This window comes from Erinaceus europaeus, chromosome 1 (genome assembly GCF_950295315.1).
Source record: "Erinaceus europaeus chromosome 1, mEriEur2.1, whole genome shotgun sequence".
Taxonomy (NCBI): domain Eukaryota; kingdom Metazoa; phylum Chordata; class Mammalia; order Eulipotyphla; family Erinaceidae; genus Erinaceus; species Erinaceus europaeus.
In genome coordinates this window covers 76,062,192-76,089,826 of record NC_080162.1, presented here as the reverse complement: position 1 = coordinate 76,089,826, position 27,635 = coordinate 76,062,192, and the positions used below count along the sequence as shown (strand labels likewise).

The 27,635-nt window shown below is 48.5% G+C and overlaps 1 protein-coding gene across 1 annotated transcript; it reads right to left on the bottom strand.

Annotated features, from left to right (window-relative positions):
* Positions 1-3,373: 3,373 nt before the first annotated feature.
* Positions 3,374-27,632, bottom strand: BPIFB4 (BPI fold containing family B member 4). The gene is made up of 16 exons (XM_007522684.2): positions 27,527-27,632; positions 26,267-26,329; positions 25,204-25,726; positions 23,811-23,915; positions 22,828-22,971; positions 20,910-20,973; positions 20,500-20,560; positions 19,396-19,487; positions 18,249-18,452; positions 16,567-16,620; positions 15,888-16,058; positions 14,428-14,495; positions 13,807-13,849; positions 11,945-12,008; positions 5,398-5,474; positions 3,374-3,707 (listed from the first exon to the last, which is right to left on the bottom strand). Exons 1-16 carry the CDS (start codon positions 27,630-27,632, stop codon positions 3,684-3,686), a joined length of 1,863 nt encoding a protein of 620 aa, XP_007522746.1. The 3' UTR covers positions 3,374-3,683.
* Between the last annotated feature and the right edge of the window lie 3 nt (positions 27,633-27,635).

The following is a 27,635-nucleotide window of genomic DNA, read 5'->3' as shown; positions in this document are numbered from 1 at the left end:
GCAGAATCACACAGATGTGAAAACCTGCAGAGCCATAGAATCAAACACTAACATCTCAAGACTAACCTAGTTTGGATGATTCATAAAATGGCTCAGCTGTATTGAACCTTCATGACAATGCCATGTGGCTGGTGTTTTGTCTGGATGTTACAGTTGAGCACCAGCTTCAGAGGCTCAGAGGCCTAGCAAAGAGTCCAGCACTGCCCGTCCTCCCTGCCTGGCACTGAGCACTGCTGCTCCATAGCCTGGGGGCCCCACTTGTATCATGGGGAGAAGTGACCATGCCTGCACCTGCCATCACACCCAGCATCAGTGAGAGTCAGTGAGGGGCTGTTAGTGAGCTATGACCCTGACAGTGATGATCCCAGTTGTGGAATCAAGGAACTTCTCTCACTGTCAAGAAAGGACCAGGGCTCCAAGTTCTGTGTAGATTGATTCAGCCTGAGCATCAGGGTGTGTCTGGGGTGCAGAAGGACTCGAGTTCCCTCTGCAGAGCCCTGGGCAGACCTTCTGCTTAACTGGGCAGTGCCCATCTTGGGGCCATGTGTGTGTGTTCCTCCAAGCTCAGATGACCTGGCCACACCGGCCTGGCAGGATATGCAGTGGCTTCAGTCAAATGCCAATGCAAATGCCCCCTGAGGCTCCTGAGAAGGATGCTGGAAGCCTTACTGGTTCCAGTACCCTGGTGGGAAAACAGGAAGTCCCAAGCCCAGAGAGAGCAGCCAGCTGTGGCAATGCCTTCTGAGAATCTCTTTATGGAAGAAAGCCATCTCTGTGGTAAATTTTAAAGAAAATACTGACTTGCCAAAATAAAATGGCCTCCAGTCTTTCTAGTGCCACAATCAACACCACACGTGGCAAGAGAGGTGCCTGGTTAACTCATAAAAGCAGAAGAAATAATGTCAATTTTTTTCTTAAAAAAAGCACTAAGTTTTGGGGTGGCTTGTCAAATAATAATAAATAATGAGGCAGAGTATTTCCCAGGAACCGCCAGCCTCAATGGCAGTTTTATCAAACACTGAAGCATCCCATGCTGTGCCCACTTCTTCACATGGTGGTGGTGGGAATACGTGATGAATTATATCTGTTACTTGTCAGAGCAAATAAACAGAGGAAGGTGGGGCCACATGAGCTTGATTAGTATATGTCATTTTAGCATTAGCATAGGATTTAATAAAGCAGGGGGAATGCAGTTTCAAGAGAACTAGAGTTATTCTAAGCTGGTGATTTGCAGAAACATATTCTCTTGCTCTGCACCATTTGAGGTCTGGTATCTCAGGATGCATACACTTGGCTGAAGAATGACTGACTGAAGACTCATGACTCATGCCGCATGGTTTCTTAAATCTTTTCCTCAGCAGTCTGTTTGCAGTGTAACTTAGCTTTATTTACTGGCTTAAGGTGAGAAAGTCAAGTTTCTATCATGTCTTGTAGAAAACTAATAAAACCTCTGTGTTTTGTTGTTGTTATTGCTGCTGTTGTTGTTTTGGTTGTTTTTCCCTACCCAAATGCCAATCCTTAATTGTTGGGGTTTTTTTTCTATATGGGTCACTGTGTTTCCCTCCAAAACTTAGTTTTAACTTTTTGGGGTTTTGTTTGTTTGTTTTCTGTATTTTGTTGTTGTTATTGTTGTTTTTCCCAGAGCTTTGCTAAAACTCTGACTTCTGGAGTTGTTGGGGATTGAACCTTGGCACCTTTGGTAACTCAGTTAAGTTTCTACATAACCACTATGTTCTCTCCTGTTTCCCTTTCTAAACCTCACTTGAAAGTGGGAGAACTGAGCCAGAAAAGTACTGTTTCTAGCCATCCACCTACAACTGAGATTGCAAGTGTGTGGAAGAAGGTCAGATAGTAAAGCTCAAGGAAATAAAGTCAATGTCAGAAGCAGGAGGGTCGTTCAGAGGGCGCTGTCACACTGTGAAGAGACTGGTGTAGCCTGATGAATGTGGAAGGGTCTTACTGACTGCCTTGACCAAAAGAGCATTAACAGAAATCCCCCACGTCTTGAGCACATACCATGTGGCTTCCAGAATGAGCTCATAATAATGTCACTCAACCCCCAACCACTAAGCTACACACACACCCATGTTCTTCCCATCTGAGACCTGACCCCTTAGAGCAGAGATGGACTTTTATGTATAAAGCTGTCTTGTCAGGGAACCAAGAGTATATTTCAGGTCATTCGCTTCTGAGATGGTTTGTCTTAGGCCATCTGTAGCAGAAACATCTCTTTAGCAGAAACTCTTAAGGGAATGCTGAGTTTGGATAATTGTCAACTACACGTGTGGCAGATTATTGGGGAATTGTTTGGTGGCTCTCTTTGTATGTCCTGCCACAAAACCTGCAGCCACCCACCAGCCCTTGCCCTTTATCACTGAAACCTCAGTATCAGCCAAAAGCTGGCAGAAATGCTTAGTAGAGGTTTGCCTTGATTCTAAATTAATTAGTTTATCATCACCAGAGCACCACTTATCTCTGGTATATGGTGGTGCCTGGGATTGAACCAGCGACTGTGGAGCCTCAGGCATAAAAATCTTTCTACATAACCACCGTGGTATCTCCCCAGCCTGGCTGCTTCTAAATTTTAAATAATGTCTCTCTCTTCTCATACAAGTCCCTGCATGTCTTCATAACTCAGTTTCCCCATTTGCTAAGCAGGGGAGCACCCTAGAATCTGCCTCATGGTGCTCCTGTGAGAGTAGATGAGTTCAAATCCCAAAAGCCCTTTGCTTAGTGCAGCTATAGCCCCAGCCCCAGCAGGTGAGGATAAACACCAGAGGCAGGCAGAACCTAGTCTTTTTTTTTTTTCCCTCTGTACCTCTCTCAGGAGCCTGGATTATAGTCAGTCCCCCTTACCCTGAACCTGGGCAAGTCACACTGAGAAAAAAAAAGCATGGAGGGAGACAGAGGGCAGATGACTGACCGCTGAAAAAGAGAAGAAAGCCAGGAGTTAGGCTCTCAGGCAACCGCTCTGGCAGAGTGAAGTCTGAGGGTGTTAATCCTGTGGCTTCTGATTACAACCCAGGAGCAGAGGCAAGAGAGACCTGCCAAGGAGTGTACTGACTTCTGGGGATGCTGTGTTAACGCCCTCCTGTCTACTTGCACTGACTTCTGGGGATGCTGTGTTAACCCTCTCCTGCCTACTTGCATGGTCCTCAGAGGTGCCTGGCCTTATTCAGTCTTTTCGAGGAAGCCCCTCCACCTGCCTGCAGCTGCCACTGCCACCCCCACCCCTCCTCCGCAAGTACACACACACACACACACACACACACACACACACACACACACACACACACACACAGTTGCACAGCAAAGAAACACACAGACCCCAAGAGCGGGTCCTTCTTGGAGACTCACCCCAACTGCAGGGAAAGTGGGTGTTTTTATTAAAGGTGTGAACTACACAGCTTGGAGACCACACACAGTCCGAAAGGCTTCGGTCCTCCTGAGATCTCCTTCTCCTGCTGGGGTCTGGCCATGGGGTGGACCATCAATGGGGCCGGTTGCCAATGGGTCTGATGGTTGGGTCCTTTCTTGGGATGAGGGGAGTTGAGAAGAGGACTGGCAGGCTGGGAAGGACCCTGGGGTGGGGGCAAAAAGGACTTAAGACTGTGCCAGCTGAGTGTCTCCAGGACTGGATCTGGCTTCTTCCGGGTCTGCAGCAGCATCTCTGCCTTTTCCACTCAGGTGCTCAGCACCAGGAGGTCCTGGGGAGACAGAAGAAAGTCTGGCTATAGGGAGTCGGGCTTGTCTCCACCCTCACATAGATACCTGCCTTTCTACAAGGAAGTCAAGCTTCTAGGAAGCAGTGATTGTCAACAGTAGTGGTGGTCAGTGCCCAAAGGGCCTGAGGACCAGCCTGGCCATGCCAGTCACTTACCCAGAGCAGGAACCTGGGGCAACATGCCACCCTCTCCGCACCCTCATCTCTTCCTTCCCCAGTAATAAGAGAAGCCCAAACTCCTCTCCCCAGTGTTCTTAAATCTAGTTGCCATCTTTTAAAAGCATCTACAATAAAATCAACAATAAGACTAGATTATGATTCACAGAACAAACACTTTTGAACCTTATATAAATAATTGAACAAGTTGATAAAGAGAATGGGTGCTTCTTTCTGACAGTAGAATTCTAGTTAATAGCCATTGAAGGAGTTAGAGCAGCAGAAAGCACAAGAAGTTAGACACCATACAAATAGCTGTGCGGATGAGAAGTATTAGTAGAGACCAGAATTAGTGGCAGAAAGCATGACAAGAAACCGACTATTTGCACAGTGTCAAAAAAAAAAAAAAAACCCTCATTAGGAGTTATCTATTGGTCACAAAGGGAAGAGTAATGACTTTGCTATGGAAGAACTTGACAGCAGCCACCTTAACACTGCCATCCAAGCCAACAGTCCAGGGATTAAAGTGTGGGTATTTTGTGCCTCTGGCACTGTGTACTCACCAGAACAGGATGTCATTTCAGTGGTGTTATTAGTGAAAAAAAATGCTTAACACTCTGAATGGTTTTTTTTCCCCCTGAACAGTACGTTATGGTGTGGGAAATAATGCCAAATACAGCCAAGATAAGAATGTAGACTCCAGGTGCCCAAATATCAGAATAAAAGCTGACAGAGGAGAAAAACCACTGCTTGAAGAAACTAAGTCGCTGGCCCAGAGTCACCCAGCTGGACGCTGACAGAAATAGGATTTGAACCCAGTGCTCTCATTCCTCAAACACAGGACCTTGCTGACTTCTTCTTTTTTTTAAAGCATTCTTTTTAAAAAATATATTTACTTATTTTCCTTTTTGTTGCCTTTGTTGTTTTAACATTGTTGTGGTTATTGATGCTGTTGTTATTGGATAGGACAGAGAGAAATGGGGAGAGGAGGGGGAGACAGAGAGGGGGAGAGAAAGACAGACACCTGCAGAACTGCTTCACCACTTGTGAAGCGACCCCCCTACAGGTGGGGAGCCAGGGGCTCTTGCTGACTTCTTGTACGAAGTCATTTAGAAACAAAACTCAGAAAGGTTGGAACAGGACACAGTGGATAAGTCCTGCAGGCATCAGGATTGCATGTTTTTTTGTTCACTTCTGTTTCCCTAGCTCCTTGTACACCACCTGACACATGGGAGGTGCTTCATAAAAGTTCTTTCAGTGGGGTACTTCACACTTGCACTTTGCTGCTCCTGACTAACCTCAGTGTTACCATCCGTAGGATGGGGACTATCACATCTGCCATGAGGACTTCCTGAAAGTCTGGGTGTGACAACCACCATTTCAAGTCTCTTCTCAGTTTTGTTTCTGGTGCCTCCAGTCCCATCCCTGACAGGAAGAGGCCGCCCTCTGCACCTGCCCTTCCCTCCCCGGTTCCTCGGCATGCAGAGGGAAGCAGAAGAGAACTCGGTCTCCATTACCTCCAAGACGTCGATGTCTGCATTGCTGAAGTCGATGTTGAGGATTTTTGGGAGTGGAACACCAGAGCCCAGCATGGCTGTGAAAACAGCAGGTCAGACTGAGTGAGTCCCCAAAGCCAAGAGAAGGTGCCAGCCTCCAGCCTTGGCAAATCTAGCTGCTTTGTGTTAGTTTTGATCATTGCTGAGTCATCCCCACTGCAACTTCTCCAGACAGAAAGAGATCACAGCACCAAAATGCTTCCCAGTACCATAAAACTCACTGGTAGTGAACCAGAGGCTGGGACCTGGTAGCAGACCCACTCCCAGGTGAGCTGTTTGCCCAGCCATGAGACCCAATGCTCGTTTCTCAGGCCTGTGAAGCTCCCCCTGCTGCAGCTCCTCAGCCTGGCACAGCTGCCCCAGGCCTGCCGGCTTCCTGCCCAGCCTCACTGAGATTCCCTTTGGATTTCCTCCCTCCAGAAGGCTTTCCTGGCCTCAGACTAAGAAACTATCTCCTGCCACTCCTTTGGGGCCGCTGCTACCAAGACCATAAAATGCTGACTTTCTGTTCCTGCACCTGTCATTGTCTCTATCTGGTGGTGAGATTCCTGCAGGCAGGGACTGTGTCCCCAGTGTTGGCCAACCTGGGCTGGACACCGGGGGTGGGGAGAGGGGACAAGCTTGGCGAACAGAGACTTGTAAGGGTGTCAGGGGACCCCAAAGAGTGACAGCATGTGTTTAGAAATGATAGCTAGTGTTTAGAATTTCAGAGCCTGAGTAGATCTGGAGATTAATGCTCAAGAAAGGCAGTGGGGGAGGAAAGAAGGAAGGATGGGATGGAAAGCAGGAGGGGGAAAAGGAAAGGGAAAGAGGGAGGAAATAAGGAAGGGAAGGAGAAGAGGGTAAGTGGAAGGAACTGAATTAAGTGAATTTCAATATTAAATAAACACCTAGAGCATCAAGGTCACGGTAAGTCTACCTGCAGAAAAATATATTCAGTATTTCTCAAACTTTCTCAGAGTGCCTTGTGAGGCTTATTGTCTATGGAATCCACTATGAGACTCATTTCTTGCTTTTGAAAATGACAGCCTGCCTTACAGCAAGACTGATCTGCTCCATCCACGCCATCCCTCCGAGCCCACACCAGGAGACACGTCAGCCTGCCAGCCTAGTCCTCACTTGCACTGCTTGCGGACAGAACAAGCAGGTGCTTGGGAACTCCTGCCTTCCTGGGACTGAGACACAGCCCTCCTGCTGCTTCTCCTCCTCCCAGCACTGGGGGTCTGCCTGGCTTCATGCACTTTCTCAGTGAACCCCTGTGAGTAGACTGGGTGCCTGCCCCTTCTTGTCCTCTTCTAAGAAGCAGAAATGAAGGAGGTTGGGACCAATAGCATGAGTGCTTGGGGACTGAGGCTCCCATACTAGTAGGGTCACCCAGATGAGGGGGCTGTGCAGACGGCACCATAGTTATCAATAAACACAACAGAAAGGTAGCTCAATGGGTAGGGTGCAAGACTTTCATGCATGAGAGCTGGAGTTATGTTCCTATGTGTGCCGGCATGGTGCTCTGGTTCTCTGTCTCTGTGTCTATCTTTTTCTCTTTTTTGGGGGGGGAGAGGGTAATGGTTTACGGTTGACAGTAAATAACAGTAGTTAGCACATGTGTAACATTTTTTTCAGTTTTCTGCATAACATTCTAACCCCCACTTAAGTCATCCTCCACCATTATGCTCCAGGACCTGAACCCCCCTCCCCCCGCCCAAAGCCCTTTACTTTCATGTGATACAACAATCTGTCTCTGTCTTTCTTATTAGTTTTTAAAATTTTAGTGAAAGAGGGAGAGAGGGAGACAAAGAGAGGGAGAGAGAGAGAGAGAGAGAGAGAGAGAGAGCAGAGCATTATTCTACTCTGGGATGTGATGGCACCAGGAAATTGAGCCTGGGGTCTCCGGAGCCTCTGGCATACAAGTCCTGTGCTCTAGTGCTGGCCTATCTCCTCGACATATCCTGCTCTCTCATTAAATAAATAAACCTTTTTCCCCACACCTATGGACATCTAATCTTTGACAAGGGGGCCCAAAGGATTAAATGGAAAAAGGAGGCTCTCTTCAATAAATGGTGCTGGGAAAACTGGGTTGTAACATGCAGAAGAATGAAATTGAACCACTTTATCTCACCAGAAACAAAAATCAATTCCAAATGGATCAAAGACCTAGATGTCAGACCAAAAACAATCAAATACCTAGAGGAAAACATTGGTAAAACAGTTTCCCACCTACACCTCAAGGACATCTTTGATGAATCAAACCCAATTGCAAGGAAGACTAAAGCAGAAACAAACCAATGGGACTACATCAAATTGAAAAGTTTCTGCACATCCAAAGAAACTATTAAACAAACAAAGAGACCCCTCACAGAATGGGAGAAGATCTTCACATGCCAGACATCAGACAAGAAACTAATCACCAAAATATATAAAGAGCTCAGCAAACTTAGCACCAAAAAAGCAAATGACCCCATCCAAAAATGGGCAGAGGATATGAACAAAACATTCACCTCAGAGGAGATCCAACAGGCTAACAAACATATGAAAAACTGCTCTAGGTCACTGATTGTCAGAGAAATGCAAATTAAGACAACACTAAGATACCACCTCACTCCTGTAAGAATGGCATACATCAAAAAGGACAGCAGCAACAAATGCTGGAGAGGTTGTGGGGACAGAGGAACCCTTTTACATTGCTGGTGGGAATGTAAATTGGTACAGCCTCTGTGGAGAGCAGTCTGGAAAACTCTCAGAAGGCTAGACATGGACCTTCCATATGATTCAGTAATTCCTCTCCTGGGGTTATACCCCAAGGACTCCATAACACCCAACCAAAAAGAGGTGTGTACTCCTATGTTCATAGCAGCACAATTCATAATAGCTAAAACCTGGAAGCAACCCAGGTGCCCAACAACAGATGAGTGGCTGAGAAAGCTGTGGTATATATACACAATGGAATACTATGCAGCTATCAAGAACAATGAACCCACCTTCTCTGACCCATCTTGGACAGAGCTAGAAGGAATTATGTTAAGTGAGCTAAGTCAGAAAGATAAAGATGAGTATGGGATGATCCCACTCATCAACAGAAGTTGAGTAAGAAGATCTGAAAGGGAAACTAAAAGCAGGACCTGACCAAATTGTAAGTAGGGCACCAAAGTAAAAACCCTGAGGTGAGGGGTAGACATGCAGCTTCCTGGGCCAGTGGGGGGTGGGAGTGGGTGGGAGAGATGGGTCACAGTCTTTTGGTGGTGGGAATGGTGTTTATGTACACTCCTAGCAAAATGTAGACATATCAATCACTAGTTAATTAATACGAGAGGGGGAAAATTAATTGTATGTCTCGAAGTTTTTCAAAACACAAACTGAATCTTTTTAATATATAGGCTGTGTATTTGATATGCGGACTCTCTCAAAAGCCTAGACCAAGTAGATCAGAAGCATCCAATAGCACAGCTATATACAAGATACTAGGTACTGTACAGCAAACCCTAACAAAAGGACTTTTCAAAGTTAACCCAATTACCAAATAATGTGATGATAACATTAACTATCGATTGTCTTTTGGAACCCTAAGACAGCAGGAACCTCACATCTCCAATATAGAGCCCCTACTTCCCCCAGTCCTGGAACCCTTGGATAGGGCCCACTTTCCCGTATGCCTCTCCCAATCCATATCAAATAATATTGCATCCGCCGATCACAACCTAACCAACACAACGATTGCCACCTCAACATGCTTCACTTCAGACTGTGTCCAGAGACTTCATGTGTGGAATGACAACCCTTCAGCTTCATTACTCGGGTGAGACCTTTCCTTTCATAGTATACTCTAATTTCATCTCAGGTGGTTCACTTTCTAACAAAGTCCCAAAACCTAGATATACACCAGTTTCTATGAGAGAGAGCATATGTTCACACGTATCCATAAACTACTGCAAAATATATACCTGAAAGCAGAAGTACACTAGAGTTTGCAGTGAGTACCTCCCTAACACTTCCTCTCCACTGTTCCAAGCTTTGGTTCCATGGTTGCTCAACAATTTGTTTGGCTTCGTATGTTAACTCTCTTTTCAGTCACCAGGTTCCAGATGCCATCAGGATGCTAACCAGGCTTCCCTGGATTGAGGACCCCACCAATGTGTCCTGGAGCTCAGCTTCCCCAGAGACCCACCCTACTAGGGAAAGAGAGAGACAGACTGGGAGTATGGACCGACCAGTCAATGCCCATGTTCAGCGGGGAAGCAATTACAGAAGCCAGACCTTCTATCTTCTGCAACCCACAATGACCCTGGGTCCATGCTCCCAGAGGGATAGAGTGTGGGAAAGCTATCAGGGGAGGGGGTGGGATATGGAGATTGGGTGGTGGGAATTGTGTGGAGTTGTACCCCTCCTACCCTATGGTTTTGTTAATTAATCCTTTCTTAAATAAAAAATAATAATAAATAAATAAACCTTTTTTTAAAAGGGTGAAAAGTCACCAGAGGGAAGAGAAACCATACTCAAATTATCCTACGTGTAAAATTGGTCAAGAAAACCTTCTAAATGATAAGGTACCTAGCAGTCATGTCCTAGTTTGGGCGTGGGGGTATGGAAGCGAGTGGTCATAGCTTTCTCTCTACTGATTGAATATTGTTTGTTTGTTTGTTTGTTTGTTTGTTTTAAATTGATAGAACAGATAAAAATTGAGAGAAGGGCCAGGTGGTCGCACACCTAGTTGAATGCACATTACAATGTGCAAGGACCCGGGTTCAAGCCCCTAGTCCCCACCTGCAGGAGTAAAGCTTCACAAGTGGTGAAGCAGTGCTGCTGGTGTCTGTCTGTCTGTCTCTCGCCTTCTCTATCTCCCCCCTCCCTTCTCAATTTCTGGATGTCTCCACCCAATAAATAAATAAAGATAATTTTTTTTAAATTAAAAATAAAGAGAGAGAGAACTTTAGACATAAGGGGAGATAGAAAGGAAAGGGGAGATAGAGAGGAAGAGAGAGAGAGACACCTACACCAGAGCTTCTCCACTTGGTAAACCTTCTCCTCCCCCCCCACAGATGGGGACCAAGGGCTTGCACATGGTGATATGTGCGTTCAACCAGGTATGCCCTTCCCCTGCCCAGCTCCTTGTTTGATTTTTTACAATAATATGCAGTCCCTGTATACATCAAAATGAATACTTGACTAAAAGTAAGCTAGGAATATAACAACATGAATACTTGATGATACTAAACTTCAAACCTAAAAATTGTTAAGGGGTCAGGAGACAGCTCACCCGGTCAAGCGCATACTTTACCACGAGTGAGGAACTGCATTAAGACCCCTGGCCACCACCAGATGGGAGCATCATGCAAAGGGGAAGCTGTATGAGCAGTGAAGCATGCTGTGGTGTCTCTCCTCTCTCTACCTTTCTTCCTCCCTCTCTTATCTCTTGCGCTCCACTTAAGGAGTCTGTTGGCAACAGTGGAGGCATGCAAGCATAAAGCACTGTGGAAAATCCCGATGGTAAAATAAATAAATACACAAATAAATGAAAATTGGCAAGATGACAAATTTTATATTATGTGTATGTGTTATTTATAATAAACACATAAGGCCAGGAAGTAGGACAATAGTACCAATCAGAAGTTGAGAGGTCGTAGGTTCAATCCCCAGAACAACCAGTTAACAGGAACCGTGGTTCTCTATTCCTTCTCTCTCTTTCTCTCTCTCCCCTCATTAAGTAAATAAATCCTAAAAAAAAAAAAAAAGAACATATCATAAATCAGGAAATTTCTTGGACTGTTTTTTAAAACAGGGAAGAAGTTCAGAAAGAAATGTATTTAGACATTGAAATTAATTGCCTCTGGGAGAGTTCCTTTTTTTAAGGTGTTCCAGACTTTATCAGATTAACACACATGTCATTTTCATATGTAATTGGATGTGAGGGCGACCTGGCTGCGACATCTGTCACCCCATTGATCGCCAGGGTTGATTCGGCTGATCTGGCTGGCTAGGCAGGTGTCCCCTTCCTCCCTCACCACTCCATATGCATCCCTCCTGAAGCTGCGTGCTTGGGAAGAGGACAGCCTTCCTCAATTAGAGATGGGCGGTCTTTGGTCGAGGGCATATATAGCTACGCTCCCCTGCTAGAACCTCCAAACAAGCTCTCAAGGTCCAAAGCTGTGTACTTAGTCAGAAAGGACGGCTTTCCCCAAACAGAGATGGACCAGTCTTCGGTTGAGGGTATACAAGTAGCTGCGCTCCCCCACTAGAACCTCCAAACAAGCTCTCATATGTAATAAAAGTTTAATGTCAATGATAAGAAAAACAAAGCAACTGGTAAAATTAAAAAGAAAATGCAGAAGAAGCTGCAGAGAAGGAAGTTGATTGACCACAGAGCAATATTTGCATTCAGGGGCTTAAGTCAACAAATGTAGAATGAAGTTCTCAGAGACTCTGGGGTATGGCTGTACACCCAATGCACCCAACAAACCAGTAGCCACCAGTTCCCAAAGTCATGTGCCCCCAGTGAGGCAGAAGCACTGGTTCTTACCATTCATAGCAGGCATAAATGCCAGGTCAAAGATCTTCCCCACCAGCATCTCCATGAGGCCGACCTACAGAGGGAGAAAGAATGAATTCAGAGCGAGGCTCACTCAGATCCCAATGGCTCCTTGAAGCACCCATCCTACAATTGTACAGGAAGCCAAAAGCTGCTCTGGGAGAATTCAGAATAGTCAGAGCCTGGAGACTCCAGCACCACTGAGCAGGACAGCGCCACAGCACATGGGCTAGCTGGCTCCAGGCACCTTGGAGCTCTGGTCCAAGGCTCATGGTGATCATAAGTTCATTGTGAAAATTAAATCAGAAAATAAAATTAAACATGATATCAAAGCAGGTCACTTGGATAGTGTGCTGCTCTAGCATGTGAATGATCTAGGTTCAACCTCAGCCACTGCCAACTAGAAGGAAGCTTCAATCCTGTAGTCTCAGTCTCTCTCTCTCTCTCTCTCTCTCTCTCTCTCTCTCTCTCTCTCATACCTTCTCTCTTTCTTTGTCTTTATCTAAACCAAATAAATAAAGCTGAAGAAACAGCATAATGGCTATGCAAAGAGTTTTCATACCTGATGCTCTGAGGTTCCAGGTCCAATTCCCAGCACCACCATAAGCTGCAGCTAAAAAGTGTTCTGGCCTCCCTCTCTCAAGGCCAGGCAATAGCACACCTGATTGGCTGCACATGTTACAGTGCACAAGGACCTGGGGTTCAAGCCCTTCATCCCCACCAGCAGTGGGAGAAGCTTCACAAGCTCTCCCTATCTCCCAGTTCCCTCTCAGTTTCTCTGTCTCTATCCAATAAATAGATAACAAATAAATAACATAAAATAAAGACTTAAAAATAAAACAAGTAGGTAAATAACAAAAAAAAAAACACCTCAAGAGGAGAGGTGGATCAACAAATCTGTAAACCAACATTTTATCAACAAAGAGATTTCTTTTAATAAAGGAAAAGAAAAACTTAGCACAGTTGCACAGGCTCTATATCTCCAAAAATGTTCCCTGACTTCAGAGGAAGTGTTAGTTTCTACTTTCTACTTCAAGTCCAGAGATTTCAATTCTGGTCCCAGTTCTGCCCCAGCCCCTGCCCCCACCCCAACCCCCAGCAGCTGGAGGCACATCTCTGCTCTCTGGCAATAGCTTCTCCACCAGCACAGGAAGCTGCTGATATCAGCCCCATGGCCAGTTACAGTTGTTGGGATTAGAAAAGCTCGAAATGGGCAGCATTGTGGGTCTGGCTTCTTCTTTGAAGGTGGAAACATCATCCAGACAGGTTGCAGAAAGCATCTTCCTGACGACTTATAAGAGAGAGGTGATTCTGAGACTTTAGATGAGTTTGGAGAACCAAGTGGAGCAAAGAGATGAAATAGAACTAAACCCTAAAACCTGAGCAACTCAGATTCATGGGCCCTAAGAAAGTCAGAATTCCAAAATGTGGAAATGAAAGAGTGGTTAGAACGATCCTCAAGTCTATTGATACAGGTGAGGGACAAGCTCAGAGACATTTGGTACTACCTAAGGCCACCTGGAAGCCAGTGACAAAGCCAAACCCCATCCCATGTGGAAGAAAGGGGTCCTGGAGGACAGGAATGCCCCCCACCTTCCTACCCTGGAGTGAAGGATCAGAGATAAGTGGCCTCCATGGAGCTGAGAGTTAATACAGGAGAGCACTAGAGACAAGAGTAGACCTGAGTCTGCTCTGCTCTCACACCCTCTGTGGGCCTCGGTTTCCCCATCTGGAAAGGAGCCTGGCCTTGCAGACACCAGCACTTTGGAATTCCTGACTCCTGGGCCCCAGTCATTCCCACAAGGCTGCCATGCCCAGAAGGTCTTGTCCTGGGCCTAGATCTGGGTACTTACATCAAAATTGCCCACATTTGAGGTTCTAAGGTTGAGGTTGGTCCTGCAGAGAAAGAAGACAGCTGCTTGGAAGTAGCAATTATATGAAAACATTGATTTTTCAAGAAACTAGCAGAAGTCTCATCAATAACTACACCTTCAGGAAGACTTCTCTTGAGCCTGGAGGGATTAATAAGAACAGCACTGATCCCCATGTATTGAGCACTAGCTGTTTACCAGAGGAGACACTAAGACTTTCTATAGCAGACACCATCATACATTCAGATACAAGTTTTGCCCCTGCTAGCTGGGTATTCTTGGCTAAAATGCTTAACTTCTCTGTGTCTCTGTTTCCTGCACTACAAACTGGGTACACAGGGCTAGACTAGGTAATTCAGGAGAAGCTGGTAGAAATAAGCCTGACTTGTGGCAAGTGCTTCATTCTTCCTGCATCCCCCAGGAAGGAGCCTGGGCCCACATTGCTGGGAAGATAGTGGTGGGAGAGGTGGTGAGGCTGAGGCCCTGAGTCTTTGAATGACATCCATACATAGATGGCTCTGCCTGACGGTCCAGATTCTGCTCTGCCCTCAGTAGGGAAGAACCCAGAGCCACATCAGGAACCCAGGCTGCAAACACCCTTACTTGTCCAGCTTGGCATCAATCATCAGCTTATCTCCCTCCACAGAGAACATGGCCAGGAGGTCTGTGTCCTACAGGAAAGAGGAAGACAGTAAAACATCACTGCAGACCAGGTGGTGTCAGGTTGATGACATCTTTCACATGCTTCCGGTAACACCTACCAGGTGGCTAATGGACTTGCTCCCTCTGAGGGAGCAAACCTCTACTGTCACTGCTGCTGTCAGTCACAGTAAAGGGTGAGGATTTCTCAAAAAACAGTTCCTCAAAATCACAAATGGCATGGGGGTGCTTGTGAAGGCTCTGAGCTATCTGGAGAGGGGACCAGGTTGACCTGCAGCCTGTGAAACCTCCTTAGCAGACCCAATTATATGGGATTAGACAGCATCACTGCCAGTCACACTGCCCTGCCACCAGAAGTTATTACTCAACGCCCTCTCCTGAAGGTGCCTTGTGGTAAATGTTCAGGGACAGAAAAGACAGAATAACGGTCATGCAAAAAAGACTTTCATGCCTGAGGCTTTGAGATCTCAGGTTCAATCCCTAGCTCCACCAAAAGCCAGAGTTGAGCAGTGCTCTGGTTAAAAATAATAGTAAATAGAGACCAGGAGGTGGCACATCCAGGTTCAAACCCCCGATCCCCACCTGCGGGGGGAGGGGGGCTTCACAAGCAGTGAAGCAGTGTCTCTTTTTCTTTTCCCCTTTCTATGTCCCTCTTCCCTCTCAACTTCTCTCTGTCTCTATCAAAATGAAAAAGATAAAAAAGAGGGGACAGTAGTATCAATGGATTCATCATGCAGACATTAATCCCCAGAAATAACCCTGGTGACAATTATAACAATAATAATATAGAAGAAGATATAGAAGAGAGAAAAAAACATTCTTCCTTTGCTTCCTTACTTCCCTCCAAAATAAAATAGGATAAGTTGCTCTTGTGATAAAAAGTGAACTCTCAACAAATTCACAGATATGACTAGTAATAGTAACATGAGGAATTGGGGTGATGGAGAAGATCTGGAGGTCCTGATCATGACCTGAGGATGGAGGATACGCAGGAGATGGTCAGATGAAGGGAGATGTGAGAATGACCCAGGAATCAGTGGGACAGGCACATGCACATGCATCAGCAGGTAGGCAGAAGAGAGGCTGACAGGAGAGACGCAGCAAGCCTAATGCATTGTGGGTGCTCATTTAACCACCTAGAGACACACACCTGGTGCCCAGGCTGTGAGGATAACAGCCAGCCCATATGAGGTTCTGACAGCAGGTCAGGGACTGAACATCTTACTACCTCCCTGCTGCCTTCCCCACATGCTAGAGGAAACTGAGCCCAGAGACGGGGAGCAAGTCACTCGAGGTCACACTGCTCTAAGAGCTAAAGACTGGATTGGACCATATCACAGTCAGCACAGTGGGGCCTGCAGCCCACAGGAGACCCCAGGGCCATCTATACCCCATCCACTTACCACATCGATGAGGCAGATGGTAGTCTCTACATCATTGGGCTGGGACACAGTGACCTCAGCGGTGGCAAATACCTTCACCAATGCCTCATCCTTCTGCAGCGTCACAGTGGGTGGGTTGGGAACCTGAATCCTGATGGTGAGTGGGCGGGACTCAGGGTATTGCTGGAACACCTGTGGGTGGGCATTAGGTGGGGTGAAGGGCCTGGTGGTGCATTTCCTGATGCCAACAGCCAAGTCCTGAACACACAGTGTGGGGGTCTTGTAGTGAGTGACACCTTCAGTTCAGAGCTATGGCCTAAACATGCAGACCCTATGCAAACAGGCATCCCCGGCAGGAGTCAGGCAGGGGCTGCTCACAGTGAGCCTCGCAGAGGGGTTGTGAGAATGAATGTGCTGGCATTTAGTCCCTCAGCATCCTTTTTTGACAAATGAGAAAAGTAAGGCTCAGAGCTATTACCACTCAAGGAAGAAGTCAGCAGGAGATTGGACCTTGGGGTGGCCCCACCATGGGCCCACCATGGGCACCCCTCTGTGATCCCACTCCTTCTGGCCTCCAGGTCTTTGCTATTACATTACTATGCAGGGAGTAGGAGGGGAAGCCCACCCCAGTGCTGAGCAGCTTCCCTTCCCATTGGAAGGAGGGTGAGGCTGAAGGTAAGGGCATGCAGTCCTCACATACCTTGGGAATCAGGGCTCCCAGTGTGGAAGTGGTGAGAGGAGGCAGCTCTTCAAACTACAGGACAAGGAAAAAGGAGGGTCATGTTAGTCCCAGAGTCCTCTTGTCCAATTCACACCCCACTGCCCACAAAGTGGGTGACTGCCGGTCCCTGTTCAGGGTGCCAGATGCCGGGCTAGCTCCGCGGGCGGGAGACCAACAGGTGACTACACCATGCCTCTGAGTCATCTGCACTACTATTTCTTTAATATCATCTTCAGACTGACTTTTTTTTCTAGACTTCAAATACTAGACATTGGAAAGCCTGTAGCACTGGGCAGGAAGAGGGGGCAACTGTGACTCTAAAGGCAATGAAAACAAGATGGTGCCACTATTTCTGCATGGATTCAACTGTCTTTGCAGTCTGTCGTATGCTTTACATTGGCTTGTTCTAGCCCTCCCCCTCCAAGAGAATTGGATGAGTCCTGTTAATTTCGGGCCTGCTTGGCCCCGCCCCAAGGGACCCTGGGAGAGGGTTCCGGAGTCCGAGAGTTCCTGAGTTCCCCAGTGACAGAGTTCCTGAGTTCCGGAGTTCGAGAGTGCGAGAGTGCGAGAGTTTCTGAGTTCGAGAGTAAGGGAGAGGGTTCCTGAGTTCCAGAGTAAAAGAGAGAGTGCTTGCGCCGCCGCAAAGAGACAGCAGAGTTCTGTTTGGTGATTAGTTTGTCTTAGTTTGTGAATCGTTGTTCCTGAATAAAGAAATACAGCTTCCCTGCCCAGCCGTTGTCTCCGCGTCTCTGTTCACCACCGTGAAGCTAGCCGGCCCGGCAAGAGCCCCGGAAATTTTAACAACAGCAGTCATGTTCTAAGTTGAGAATAAGACACTTAAAAGTGCAAGGGGGTTAACAATGCACTGGCACCAGGTAGACTCTCTTCCGGATGGAATCAAGACTGACTTCATTTACAACGGGAGAACATCCTGTTCTTATGAGACACACACTGAAGTTTATGGAGCAAAATATCGTGATGATTCAAACAGTCACGTTTTTAAAAAGAGATGATGGTAATAGATGATAGACGGATGGATGGACGACAGAAATAGATAAAGATGGAAGGAAGGAATGGTGGGTGGGTGGATGGATGGATGGATGGATTTATGGATGGATGGACAGGCTGATAAGTAGGCAGATAGATGGGTGAGCAGATAGCTACAAAACAAATGTGGTGAAATATTAACTAGTAAGTCTGGGGTATGATATTTAGATATTAACTAGACTGTTGTGTAATTTCTCTAAAATCTTTAATTTTTCAAAAGAAAAAATGGAGGAGAAATTATTTTAGAGCCTACCTAAGAGGGTAATTTATTGTGTATTCAAACATGTATTCTTAGTTGCCATCTGTGTTTTCCATATAAGTGATATATATATGATGCTTTTGTAAAGGACTGGAATAAAATTGGACTGGATGTAACTTTCTCTCCTCATGATCTGATGTTGTTTCATGTCTGTCAGAATCAGTTTTCCTCTAAACACAAAACTTCAGTCAACCCTAACATGGCCCACACTTGTCCATTTGCCTGGAGGTGAGGGGTATGAACCTCCTCTTAGGCTCCCTTTATAACAGTTTGCCCAAGGCCATGCAGGTTGGGAAGGACCATCAGAAGCTCCCGGCCCTAGCCTGCCTTCCCACCCTGGGGGCCCAGGACTCACTGTGCCATCTGTGATGTCGATGTTCAGTGCCCCCTGCTTCTGCAGGAGCGTCAGTACTGAGCCCAGGAAGTTGGCAGAGATGGCCAGCTGAGAGTTGGTGTTGTCACCCATGGGTGGCAGTTCTGGCATCTTCTGCCTGGGGTTCACAGCTGGCCGCCCCAAGGGGTAGTCAATGAGATCCCCTCCAGCCTCTCCAACTAGGGTCTGGGGAGGCAGAGAGAAGAGGGGTCACAGGAGGGCTGCCAGAAGACCAGTGGGACTGAGCTGAAGGCTTGGGAGAGGCCTCAAAGCTGCCTCCAGGTGGTCTTCTCGAATTCCACTAGGTCTGAGCTGGTGTTTCTAGACAGCCCCAGCTCAGCTTCAGATGGAACCTCTTTCAGTTCCCACCTTGTGACCACATTTAACTATGACTGCGGTCTGTCGCCATAAGCCTGCAATGTATGTTGGCCATCAATTCTCTCCCAGACTCAGTGTGTCCATGCACCTACTCCTAAAAAAGCTAATTCCTCTCTTCGACCTATACACCCAGGAGAGCGTGTGTGTGTGTGTGTGTGTGTGTGTGTGTGTGTGTGTGTGTGTACATGCACTCGCACAAAGGCCAGACTCAGTAGTATGCTGCAGCCAGCCCACACCAACACACAAGAGCAAACTCATTGCATCTCCTCTCAGCTCCACACTCAGTGACATGGCACCAGACACTTCAAAGGGGCTATAGTGGGGGGACTCCACCTGGGGAGTCTGCAAATCTGCAAGCAGCCAGAGCTGTTTTTCAATGGAGGAGGGCAGACGATGTCCACAGCAGAAACGAGGCTGTCAGGGGTCACGTCCCAGGCTTACTCACACCCACTAGCTGTGTGGCTCTGGATAAGTGACTTAATCTCTCTGTGCCCTATTTTCCTCAACAAGAGCACCTGTGGGGACAGAGTCAGTCTGCATGAGCACTCAGAATGTGCTTGGTGCACAGGAAGTATTCGCTGAGTGGGCTTGATCTTGCTTCCTAACATTTCCTAGGAGGGTTTCATACAGTCAGGAAAGGTTCTCTGCTCAAATGCTGCTTCTCAGGCACTTTGCAGAAACCCCAGGAAATCTGGCCCCAAGCCCTGACTTGGGCTGCTACCTCTTCATGCCCCAAAGCCCCAGCACTCACATTGAGGTCCAGCTCCAGGAATTCTCCAGTCACAAGCGGAAGGCTGGAGAAGGTGTACTGCACACTGCCCAGTATCCCCAGAGGAATCAGTGCTGCAGATAGAGGCAGGGTCAGAGGAGAGCCCCTCACCCACCCGGATGCTATCCTCCTGCCCCTGCTGCCTCTGGCTTCACAAGGCTGGGGTTCTAGACTTCACAGAAAAAGCAAGAGTTCTGGATTCTCATCTTAGCTCTGTCTCTTGCTTCCTGTGTGACCTCAGGTAAGACTCTCCACCTTTCAGAACCCTGGCATCCTACTCTGTAAAATGGGCTTAATGTAACTCCTTGTCTGATCTGGGGGAAGCAATTAGCACCTGTATCTTGCTAAGCTTTGGAGACTGTGGAAATGCTGTGCACTAGGAAAGATGTTCTAGAGCCTCATGGCTTGGTGCATCACTGATCTTGTATAACCCTGACAGCTGACACTGATCTTGTATGACCTGATCTTGTATGACACTGATCTTGTATAACCCTGACAGCCCTTGAGGGCTCTCTTTCCCTTTTATTCCCTCCCAAAGGGAAATGATTTTACCTGCCTGTGAAAGCCATCTCTAAATCTTTCCAAAATCCCCAGAAAAATGGGAGCACCATCACAGAGGGATGCCCTGTTGGGCTGTATAAACTGCATTGTACAACTCTGGTGCCGCCAGTATCCTGTGGTCTTTGTGGAAAGGGTTCCCTGCATGTACACAGTGCAGAAACTGCTCAGGCATGGGAGGCGAGCTTGCCTCAGAAGTGCTCTCACAGACTTTCTGAGTCAGGGCTGATGTTAGAGCCCAATTCTGAGGATTTAAACTCTCCCCCAGTGTTCCCTGCTCTTTGTTCTACAGCACCTCTGTGGGCAGAGGCCACGCCCTCACTGTATATGCAGGGTCTGGGAAAAGTCCCCCTAGATGATGGCTGCCATTACAGAGTCTGGGCTGGGACTTGGCCTCTGGACTCCCACTTTAGAGCAAAGCTCCTGGGCTCAGAGGGGAGGCTTTTCCTCTGCAGCTTGGTTGGATATCTGGGGACAAAAGAGGTGGGGTAGCCCCCCTCATAGTAGAGAAAGGCAGGAGGGACTTACAGTCCACGAGACCCAGCTGGTCGTTGACAAGTCCCAGCACCACATCCACAATGGGACAGAGCTGCGGGAAGAGACAACATGGAGTCCAGGGGAGGAGACAGCCTGAGCTTCCTGGCCACTCACCCCTATCAGACACTGTCCTCCCCACAGCCCAGAGGGGAAAGCAGGGCTCATTGAGAACCCCCACTTTACAGGTGGGAAAGCTGAGACTTGGGGTGGTGATGTGTCAAGTCACCCAGCGTGGCAATGACTGAGCAGAGGTTCAAGCCCAGACATGGTGACTCAAGCTCCATTCTGAATCTGCTCCTCTGTGTCCCTTGGAGTCCTGTCCATACTCCCAAGAGAATGTTGCAGCCCCTTGGTCTGGGGAAAGTCTGTTCCCCGCTCCCCATCCTGGAGGAGGCTCTTACCAAGTCAGGGAGGACATTGGCCAAGACTCTGTTCACTAAGTTGTCCACGAGGTTGGGGAGAAGCCTGAAGAGAGAGAAGAAAGGAAGGTGTCACCCTGTGTGCACACTTAGGGGTCCACCTCAGGCTGTCTGCCAGGTGAGAACCCCTGAGTGTCCTGGAAAACTGGTCTTCATGCTAGAAGGACAGGGCACATTCACCCCAGATATGATTGGGCAAGTTACCTGGGTAATATGCTTCCTCGTTAATTTATTCATTCATTTGTCCAGTCACTCATCCATCCATCCACCCATTCATGCTTTCATTCACTTATTTCATAAAAAAAGAAAAAAAAAGTTTTTCCAGCTTACAACTGGCCAGGCCCAGGCTGAGATACTCAATTACACAAATTGTTCCCTCATGTGGAGATGTAAATTTGTACACCTGAGGTAAGAACAGTCTTATAAAGTAAGTCCTTATTAAAGATCAAGTGAAAACAGAGAGATACAGCTTTTAAACACCCCCCCCCCAAAGAAGCCATTCCCTCTTGCTCATATGCCCCCTGGCTGTTTGCTACAGGTTCATGTGAGCTCCCGACAGAGAAAATGAATGGATCACTTTATCGGAGTCTGACACGGTCTCCAGTACACAGTTAGCTCAGCAATGTTTGTGGAAGGGAGGGAAGGAGAAACACTGGTGGGTAAAGTGTGTTCATGTGGCCCAGATATTGGTGAAAAAATAAGTTAATAAATAAAGACTGGGAGAGGCGATCCATGCTCCTGACAAGGAAAACAAGGCCCAGAAAAGAGACCTAGAGTAAATTCTAAGAGTGTCATCCAGCTCTGAGCCAACTTCCTCGAGCAGTTAGTTAAAGATGAGGAACAGCTGGGGGAGGAGAAGATACACAGATGGACAGAACAGGCTTATAATCCAAGAATTTGCTTCTCAGAGACCTGAAATAGTGAGGAGAGGAAGGGAAACATGATGTTCCTGACCTAAAAGCATCACTGACAACTTGACCTCTAAAAAGTCAGTTCTGTGAGCAGGGGTGTGGTGCAGTGATAGAGCAGACCCTTCACATGCATGAGGCCCCGAGTTCAATTCCTAGCACCACCTGAACCACAGTGGAGGACTGTCTTCTGGTCTGTCTGTATCTCTCACACAAATATTGCTTCCTCCACTGAACGCTGCCCTGTGGGTGCCTCCTATCCTCGGCTGTAGCCAGCAAATGCTGAGTCCACCAGACAAAGCAAAGAGTTTCTGGAGATCAAGCCCTAGTGAGAGCATTCTTCCTGGGCCTACTATGCATCTCAGTCCCTTTTTAAATGGACTGTCACACAGCGATAAGAAATGAAGTCATACAGGGAAGTCAAATAGAGGGGATAAAGACTATAAGCAGAGAAGCAGTTACAGAAGCCAGACCTTCCACCTTCTGCAACCCATAATGATCTTGGGTCCAAATTCCCAAGGGATAAAGAATAGGGAAGCTATCAGGGGAGGGGATGGGATATGGAGATCTGGGGGTGGGAATTGTGTGGAGTTGTACCCCTCTTACCCTATGGTCTTGTCAACATTTCCATTTTATAAAAGAAGGAGAAGAAGAAAAAGAAGGAGGAGGAGGAGCAGGAAGAGGAGGAGGAGAAATACATATCATAAAAGAAGAAAATGAAAAAAAAAAAGACTAGGGACCCTTCCAGTGGAGAGGAGGGTGTATGGAATTCGGGTGGCGGGAATTGTATGGAATTGTATCCCTCGTATCCCACAATCTTGTCGATCATTATTAAGTCACTAATAAGAAAAAGAAATGAAATGAAGGTCACACCGTGAGAAACTGGTGCTGAGGTTGAGTCCAAGCTGCTCCCTTCTCTGTGATCTGAGCCACAGGTAGGCCAGTCCCGCTCTGCCCCACCCCCCCACAGGCCACTGCCCTCAGGCACTCACCCACGAAGCAGCTTGACCTTGATGCCCCCCAGGAGGGTGTCACACCGCTCAATGACTAGCCTAGGGTAGCCCGTGCGGTCCATGGTGAGCCGGACCTTGGCTGTGATGTTTACCTCCACCGCGATGTCCAGGAAGCCAATAAGACTGGAAAGGGCATGTGGCAGGGACAGTCACATCCCAGCTCAGGCAGCAACTCCTCACCCAGGCCACCTGACACCTCTCCTTCTGCCATCCCAGCTGCCTGCTTGCCCCCAGCTCAAGACCCAGCAGGCATCTTAAGAGAAAACCCTCTCCCCTCAGCCTGTGAGTGCTTCCTTGACTGAGTCCAGAGGCCAGTGGATGCAGGCTGTGGGCAGGTCTGCTTCCCAAGGTGAAAGCGCACCAGCACCTGTCTATGTAGATGTGGCCTTGCCCAATGGGGACTAAGGACAAACACCATTCAGGGAGGTGGCTGTGGACCCTCTCCTGCTTGTAGCCACTACCTCTCAGAAAAGGTTCAGCAACGCCAGGAGGCTGGCCCTGGCCACAGATTGAAAAGAGTCAGGGAGATGGAGGCACAGCTTGCCTGGTAGGAAGCCTACAGTGCTGTGCATGCAGCCCAGGGTTGACTCCCAGTAAGCACTGTATGGAAGTGCTACGGTGCTGTGGTGTCTCTCTGTGTCCCCATTTAGCTCTCTGGAAAAGCAGCCCTTGAGCAGTGAAATCACCCATGGGCAGGGTCTCAGCTCACTAAAAATAAATAAAGTCAGGATTGGAGCCTAAACTGTTAACCTGCCTTCAGTGTCCTGGACCCACTACACAGGCTGCCTTCACTGCCCACGGGGACCCCGGGAAGATCAGGGGAGGCCCTACACACATCAGGGCCACATAAGGTCTTCTCTGTCCTCAAAGGGAGGACAGAGGCTGGGGTGCAGAGGGGGCACAGCCTACCCCAGATCTCCCCCGCAGGACATGGGGAGCAGGGCTCTGGCAAGGGCATGCACCTCTTTCCATTGATGGCCACACGGGTGTAGAGACTCAGATACACACCCACGCCTGGCAAAAGCCGCACCGACACGCGGGGGAGTGTCAGCTCCACGATGCGCAACCTGCATAGAGGGGTGAGGTGAGAGGGCAGCCGCCTGTCCACCCTCCGGACACCCCTCCTACTGCCCTACCAGTGCCTCTGCTTCACAGAGACCTGAGGTTGAAAGCCCAGCCTCCAGCAGCACAGAGAAGTCCAGGCACAGAAAACGCCACAGCCCACACTCCTGCTGCCTAGAAACCTACAGTTGAGAGTCGGGCTGTAGCGCAGCGGGTTAAGTGCACGTGGCGCAAAGCACAAGGACCGGTGTAAGGATCCCGGTTCAAGCCCCCGGCTCCCCACCTGCAGGGGAGTCGCTTCACAGGCGGTGAAGCAGGTCTGCAGGTGTCTGTCTTTCCTTCCCCATCTCTGTCTTCCCCTCCTCTCTCCATTTCTCTCTGTCCTATAGAACAATGATGACATCAATAACAACAATAATAGCTACAACAGTAAAACAAGGGCAACAAAAAGGAAAATAAATAATTATTTTTAAAAAACTAAAAAGAAAAGAGAGAGAGAGAGAGAAAGAAACCTACAGTTGGCATCTCTTTCCTTCCGATTTTTTCTTCTGTAGAAGATATTCCCTCAGCTTGTCCCCTGCCCCTCTGGCTGGTCCCCCCTGAGGCATTCTTCAGATTTCAGCTCAAGGTCCCCTTCCTCCAAGAAGCCTTTCCCAGGCTCCCCATTTCTCCCTGCACGTCTCTCTGCTGTGGGAATAGCTTGGCACTCTCCATCTACTTAATCATCGCTCCAGCCTGCAAGCTCAATGACCAAGTAAAACATGAGTTATCTTAGCCAGCGAGAGCTCACTTTTTTCTTGCTTGATGCCAACACACAGCAAGGGTTGTACATATTCAGTTGAATACTGACTATGAGGAGGAAGACGGTAAAGCATGGTTGAAATGATGATGGGTATATAGGATTTTAAACTCTTGGACTTTTTCTGTGTAAACTGTTTCATTATGACCATTCTATAAGGGAACCCAAGGCTCAGAGCAAAGCAAAGAATGACCCAAAGTCACACACACAAATATTGGGCTGTGGAAAAAATCATGACATGTTCTTCTGTTTTCCTGTTAAAATGTGTCATGACTTTGCCAACAACCTAGCTGAAGAGGTTAAGCTTGGGAGAAGTGTTTAGTGACAAGACCTTAAATCCTACAAGTGGGGGTAACCCCCAGCACCCAGAATCAAGCCCCAGGGTGAACGGGGCTCTGCAGAGTGTCCCTCCTCCCACACTACAGCTCAGGGCAAGTCAGCCCTGTTTGTAGGATCCTTAGGGAGCATGATGGGGGAGCCAGGCCCCACCTTACCCTGTGATGCCCTGCACGGTGCTGAGGATGCCGCCCTCGCCGAGAACACCCAGGACTCCCCCTCCTCCAAGAAGTCCTCCGTCACCGAGGAGACCGCCTCCACCAAGCAGGCCCCCTTGGCCTGACAAGACGCCTTCGTTGGCCAGAATGCCACCTGTGCCCAGCAGGCCGCCGGGGCCCAGTGCCCCTGTGGCCACCCCGGGGGGGAGCTCTCCGGGCCGCAGCTGCTGCCGCAGGTCCCGCCGGTGCAGCCTGCCCACGACGCCAGAGCCTTCCGCTGAGCGGTATCGTCCATGGCCCCTGCTCCCACCATAGGTGTCCACGTCACTGCCACTGCGGAGGTCCCTGACGCTGCCATCGGACTCCAGGATCTCGCCATAGCGGTACTTGCCGCCCAGCTGAGCCGTGTTTTCGTTGGTCTGGATGTGACCGTACTTGTAATTGCCACCCAGCTGGTAGCCGTTGGTATACTTTGGGGGGGGGTCTCGGATGTGGAAGTCATTGTAGCGGACTCCACCGACACCTCGGGGCAATTCAGCACGTCTGTAGTCGTCGTATCGATGTCGGCCGCCACCCAGAAGGCCACCACCCAGGAGGCCACCACCACCACCACCATCACCACCCAGCAGCCCCCCGCCATGGCTTCCACCACCCAGCAGCCCTCCCCCACCACCACCACCCAGCAGCCCCCCGCCATGGCTTCCACCACCCAGCAGCCCCCCGCCATGGCTTCCACCACCCAGCAGCCCTCCACCACTGCTCCCACCACCCAAGAGTCCACCTCCACTACCGCCCAGCAGCCCCCCACCACTGCTCCCACCACCCAAGAGTCCACCTCCACTACCGCCCAGCAGCCCCCCACCACTGCTCCCACCACCCCACGTCCCCCCACTGCTGCCGCCACCCAGTAAGCCACCACCAACCCCACCGAGCAGGTCATCACCCCCTCCACCCCCACCACCAAGCAGGCCCCCCAGAAGACCACCACCTCCTCCACCTCCACCTCCACCTCCACCAAGCAGACCACCCAGGAGAGGCCCACCACCATCACCACCAGCTTTACCCACGGGCACCTCTCTCAGGGCCGAGCGGAGGGCATCGCTCTGCTGCAGGGTGCCGGAAATGGCTGCAGAGAACCAAGACGTCAGTCAGCAGCTCAGGAACAGTTTCCACCCCAGCCCCAGGCACCACCCCAGGGCACTGCTCTGCTCCCCAGGCCCCATTTCCCTGTTTGTAAGAGGCAAAGGTCAGACGGTAAGACTCCTCCAGACCCATGGCCTAGATCTCCTGGGGAGCTCACTGGCTGCTGACTGGGGGCTGCTGACACTAAAATGATTGTTCTAGATGCAGTTAGATGTGTTTTCTTCCTCAACCTCCCTTCCAGCTGCTCTCCACCTTACAGTTTGAAAACCCACTTCCTCACACATTATCACAACTGCTTCTGTGCAGAAAGCCAAGGTCAGAATTATTGCCCCTGTTTGATGGATGAAGAAACCGAGGTCTTTGGTCCTCGGAAAATGATCTCAATCTTCATTTTCATGGCAGTTCTGGTCAGGAATGGAGATAGGGTGTATCCACATTTGTCAGGTCCCAAGAATCAGAGACAGGGGTAATCATAGTTCAAATTTTTTTAGGACATTTTACTGTGCTAAGATTTCAAAAGATGATCTCATGTGATGCTCAGATCAGTGTTCTAAGATGGGAACCATTATTATACCCATTTTGAAGATAAGGAAACTGAGATCCAGAGAATTTGTCATGGACTTAGGGTCACATGTCAGGACTGAACCCCAGGAAGACTGAGACCAAGGCCCAAGCTGACTTTTTTTTTTTTTAACTAGGTTTATGGTTCAATGTCTGTACAATGAATCCACAACTTCCAGTGGCCATTTTTTTCCTGGTTTTTATTTATTTATTTTTATTTAATAAGACAGAGATGGGGAAGATAAATAGAGAGGGAGACCTGCAGCACTACTTCACAGCTCGTGAACCTTCCCCCCTACAGGTAGGGGCCAGGGCCTTGAACATGGGTTGCTCCATATAGTAATACATGGACTCAATCAGGTGCACCACCACACAGCTCCTCCAAGCTGACTCCTAGTCTCTTCTCTCTACCGCTTCAAGTATAACACCCCCCAACACGGTTCTAGCACTTAGTAGGTGTTCATGCAACAGTAGCCAAAACGAAAAGGGGAAACCAAGTAGAAAAGCATCCACACATTCAGCTGCCATGGACTCTTCCAGTAAGGAAGAGGGTCAGAGTCAGCTAAACCCCACCTTCCCAGCCGCCACATGGCCCCACACCCAGCAGACCTTCACTCACCATTGCTCAGCACGTCTTTGGTGACTCTGAGGACCGTGTTCGTCTCTCCGTGCATGCCACATACAGCTGCCACTAACAGAGCAGCTACAATCCACTCTGTCCACATCCT

Coding starts and splice junctions, on each gene's coding strand:
- BPIFB4 (XM_007522684.2), bottom strand. CDS start 27,632: ATGTGGACAGAGTGGATTGTAGCTGCTCTGTTAGTGGCAGCTGTATGT. Junction 16,059..16,566: donor TGGGAGCCCTGATTCCCAAG/GTATGTGAGGAC, acceptor GCCCACCCACAG/GTGTTCCAGCAATACCCTGA. Junction 5,475..11,944: donor ATTTATGCCTGCTATGAATG/GTAAGAACCAGT, acceptor CTGTTTTCACAG/CCATGCTGGGCTCTGGTGTT.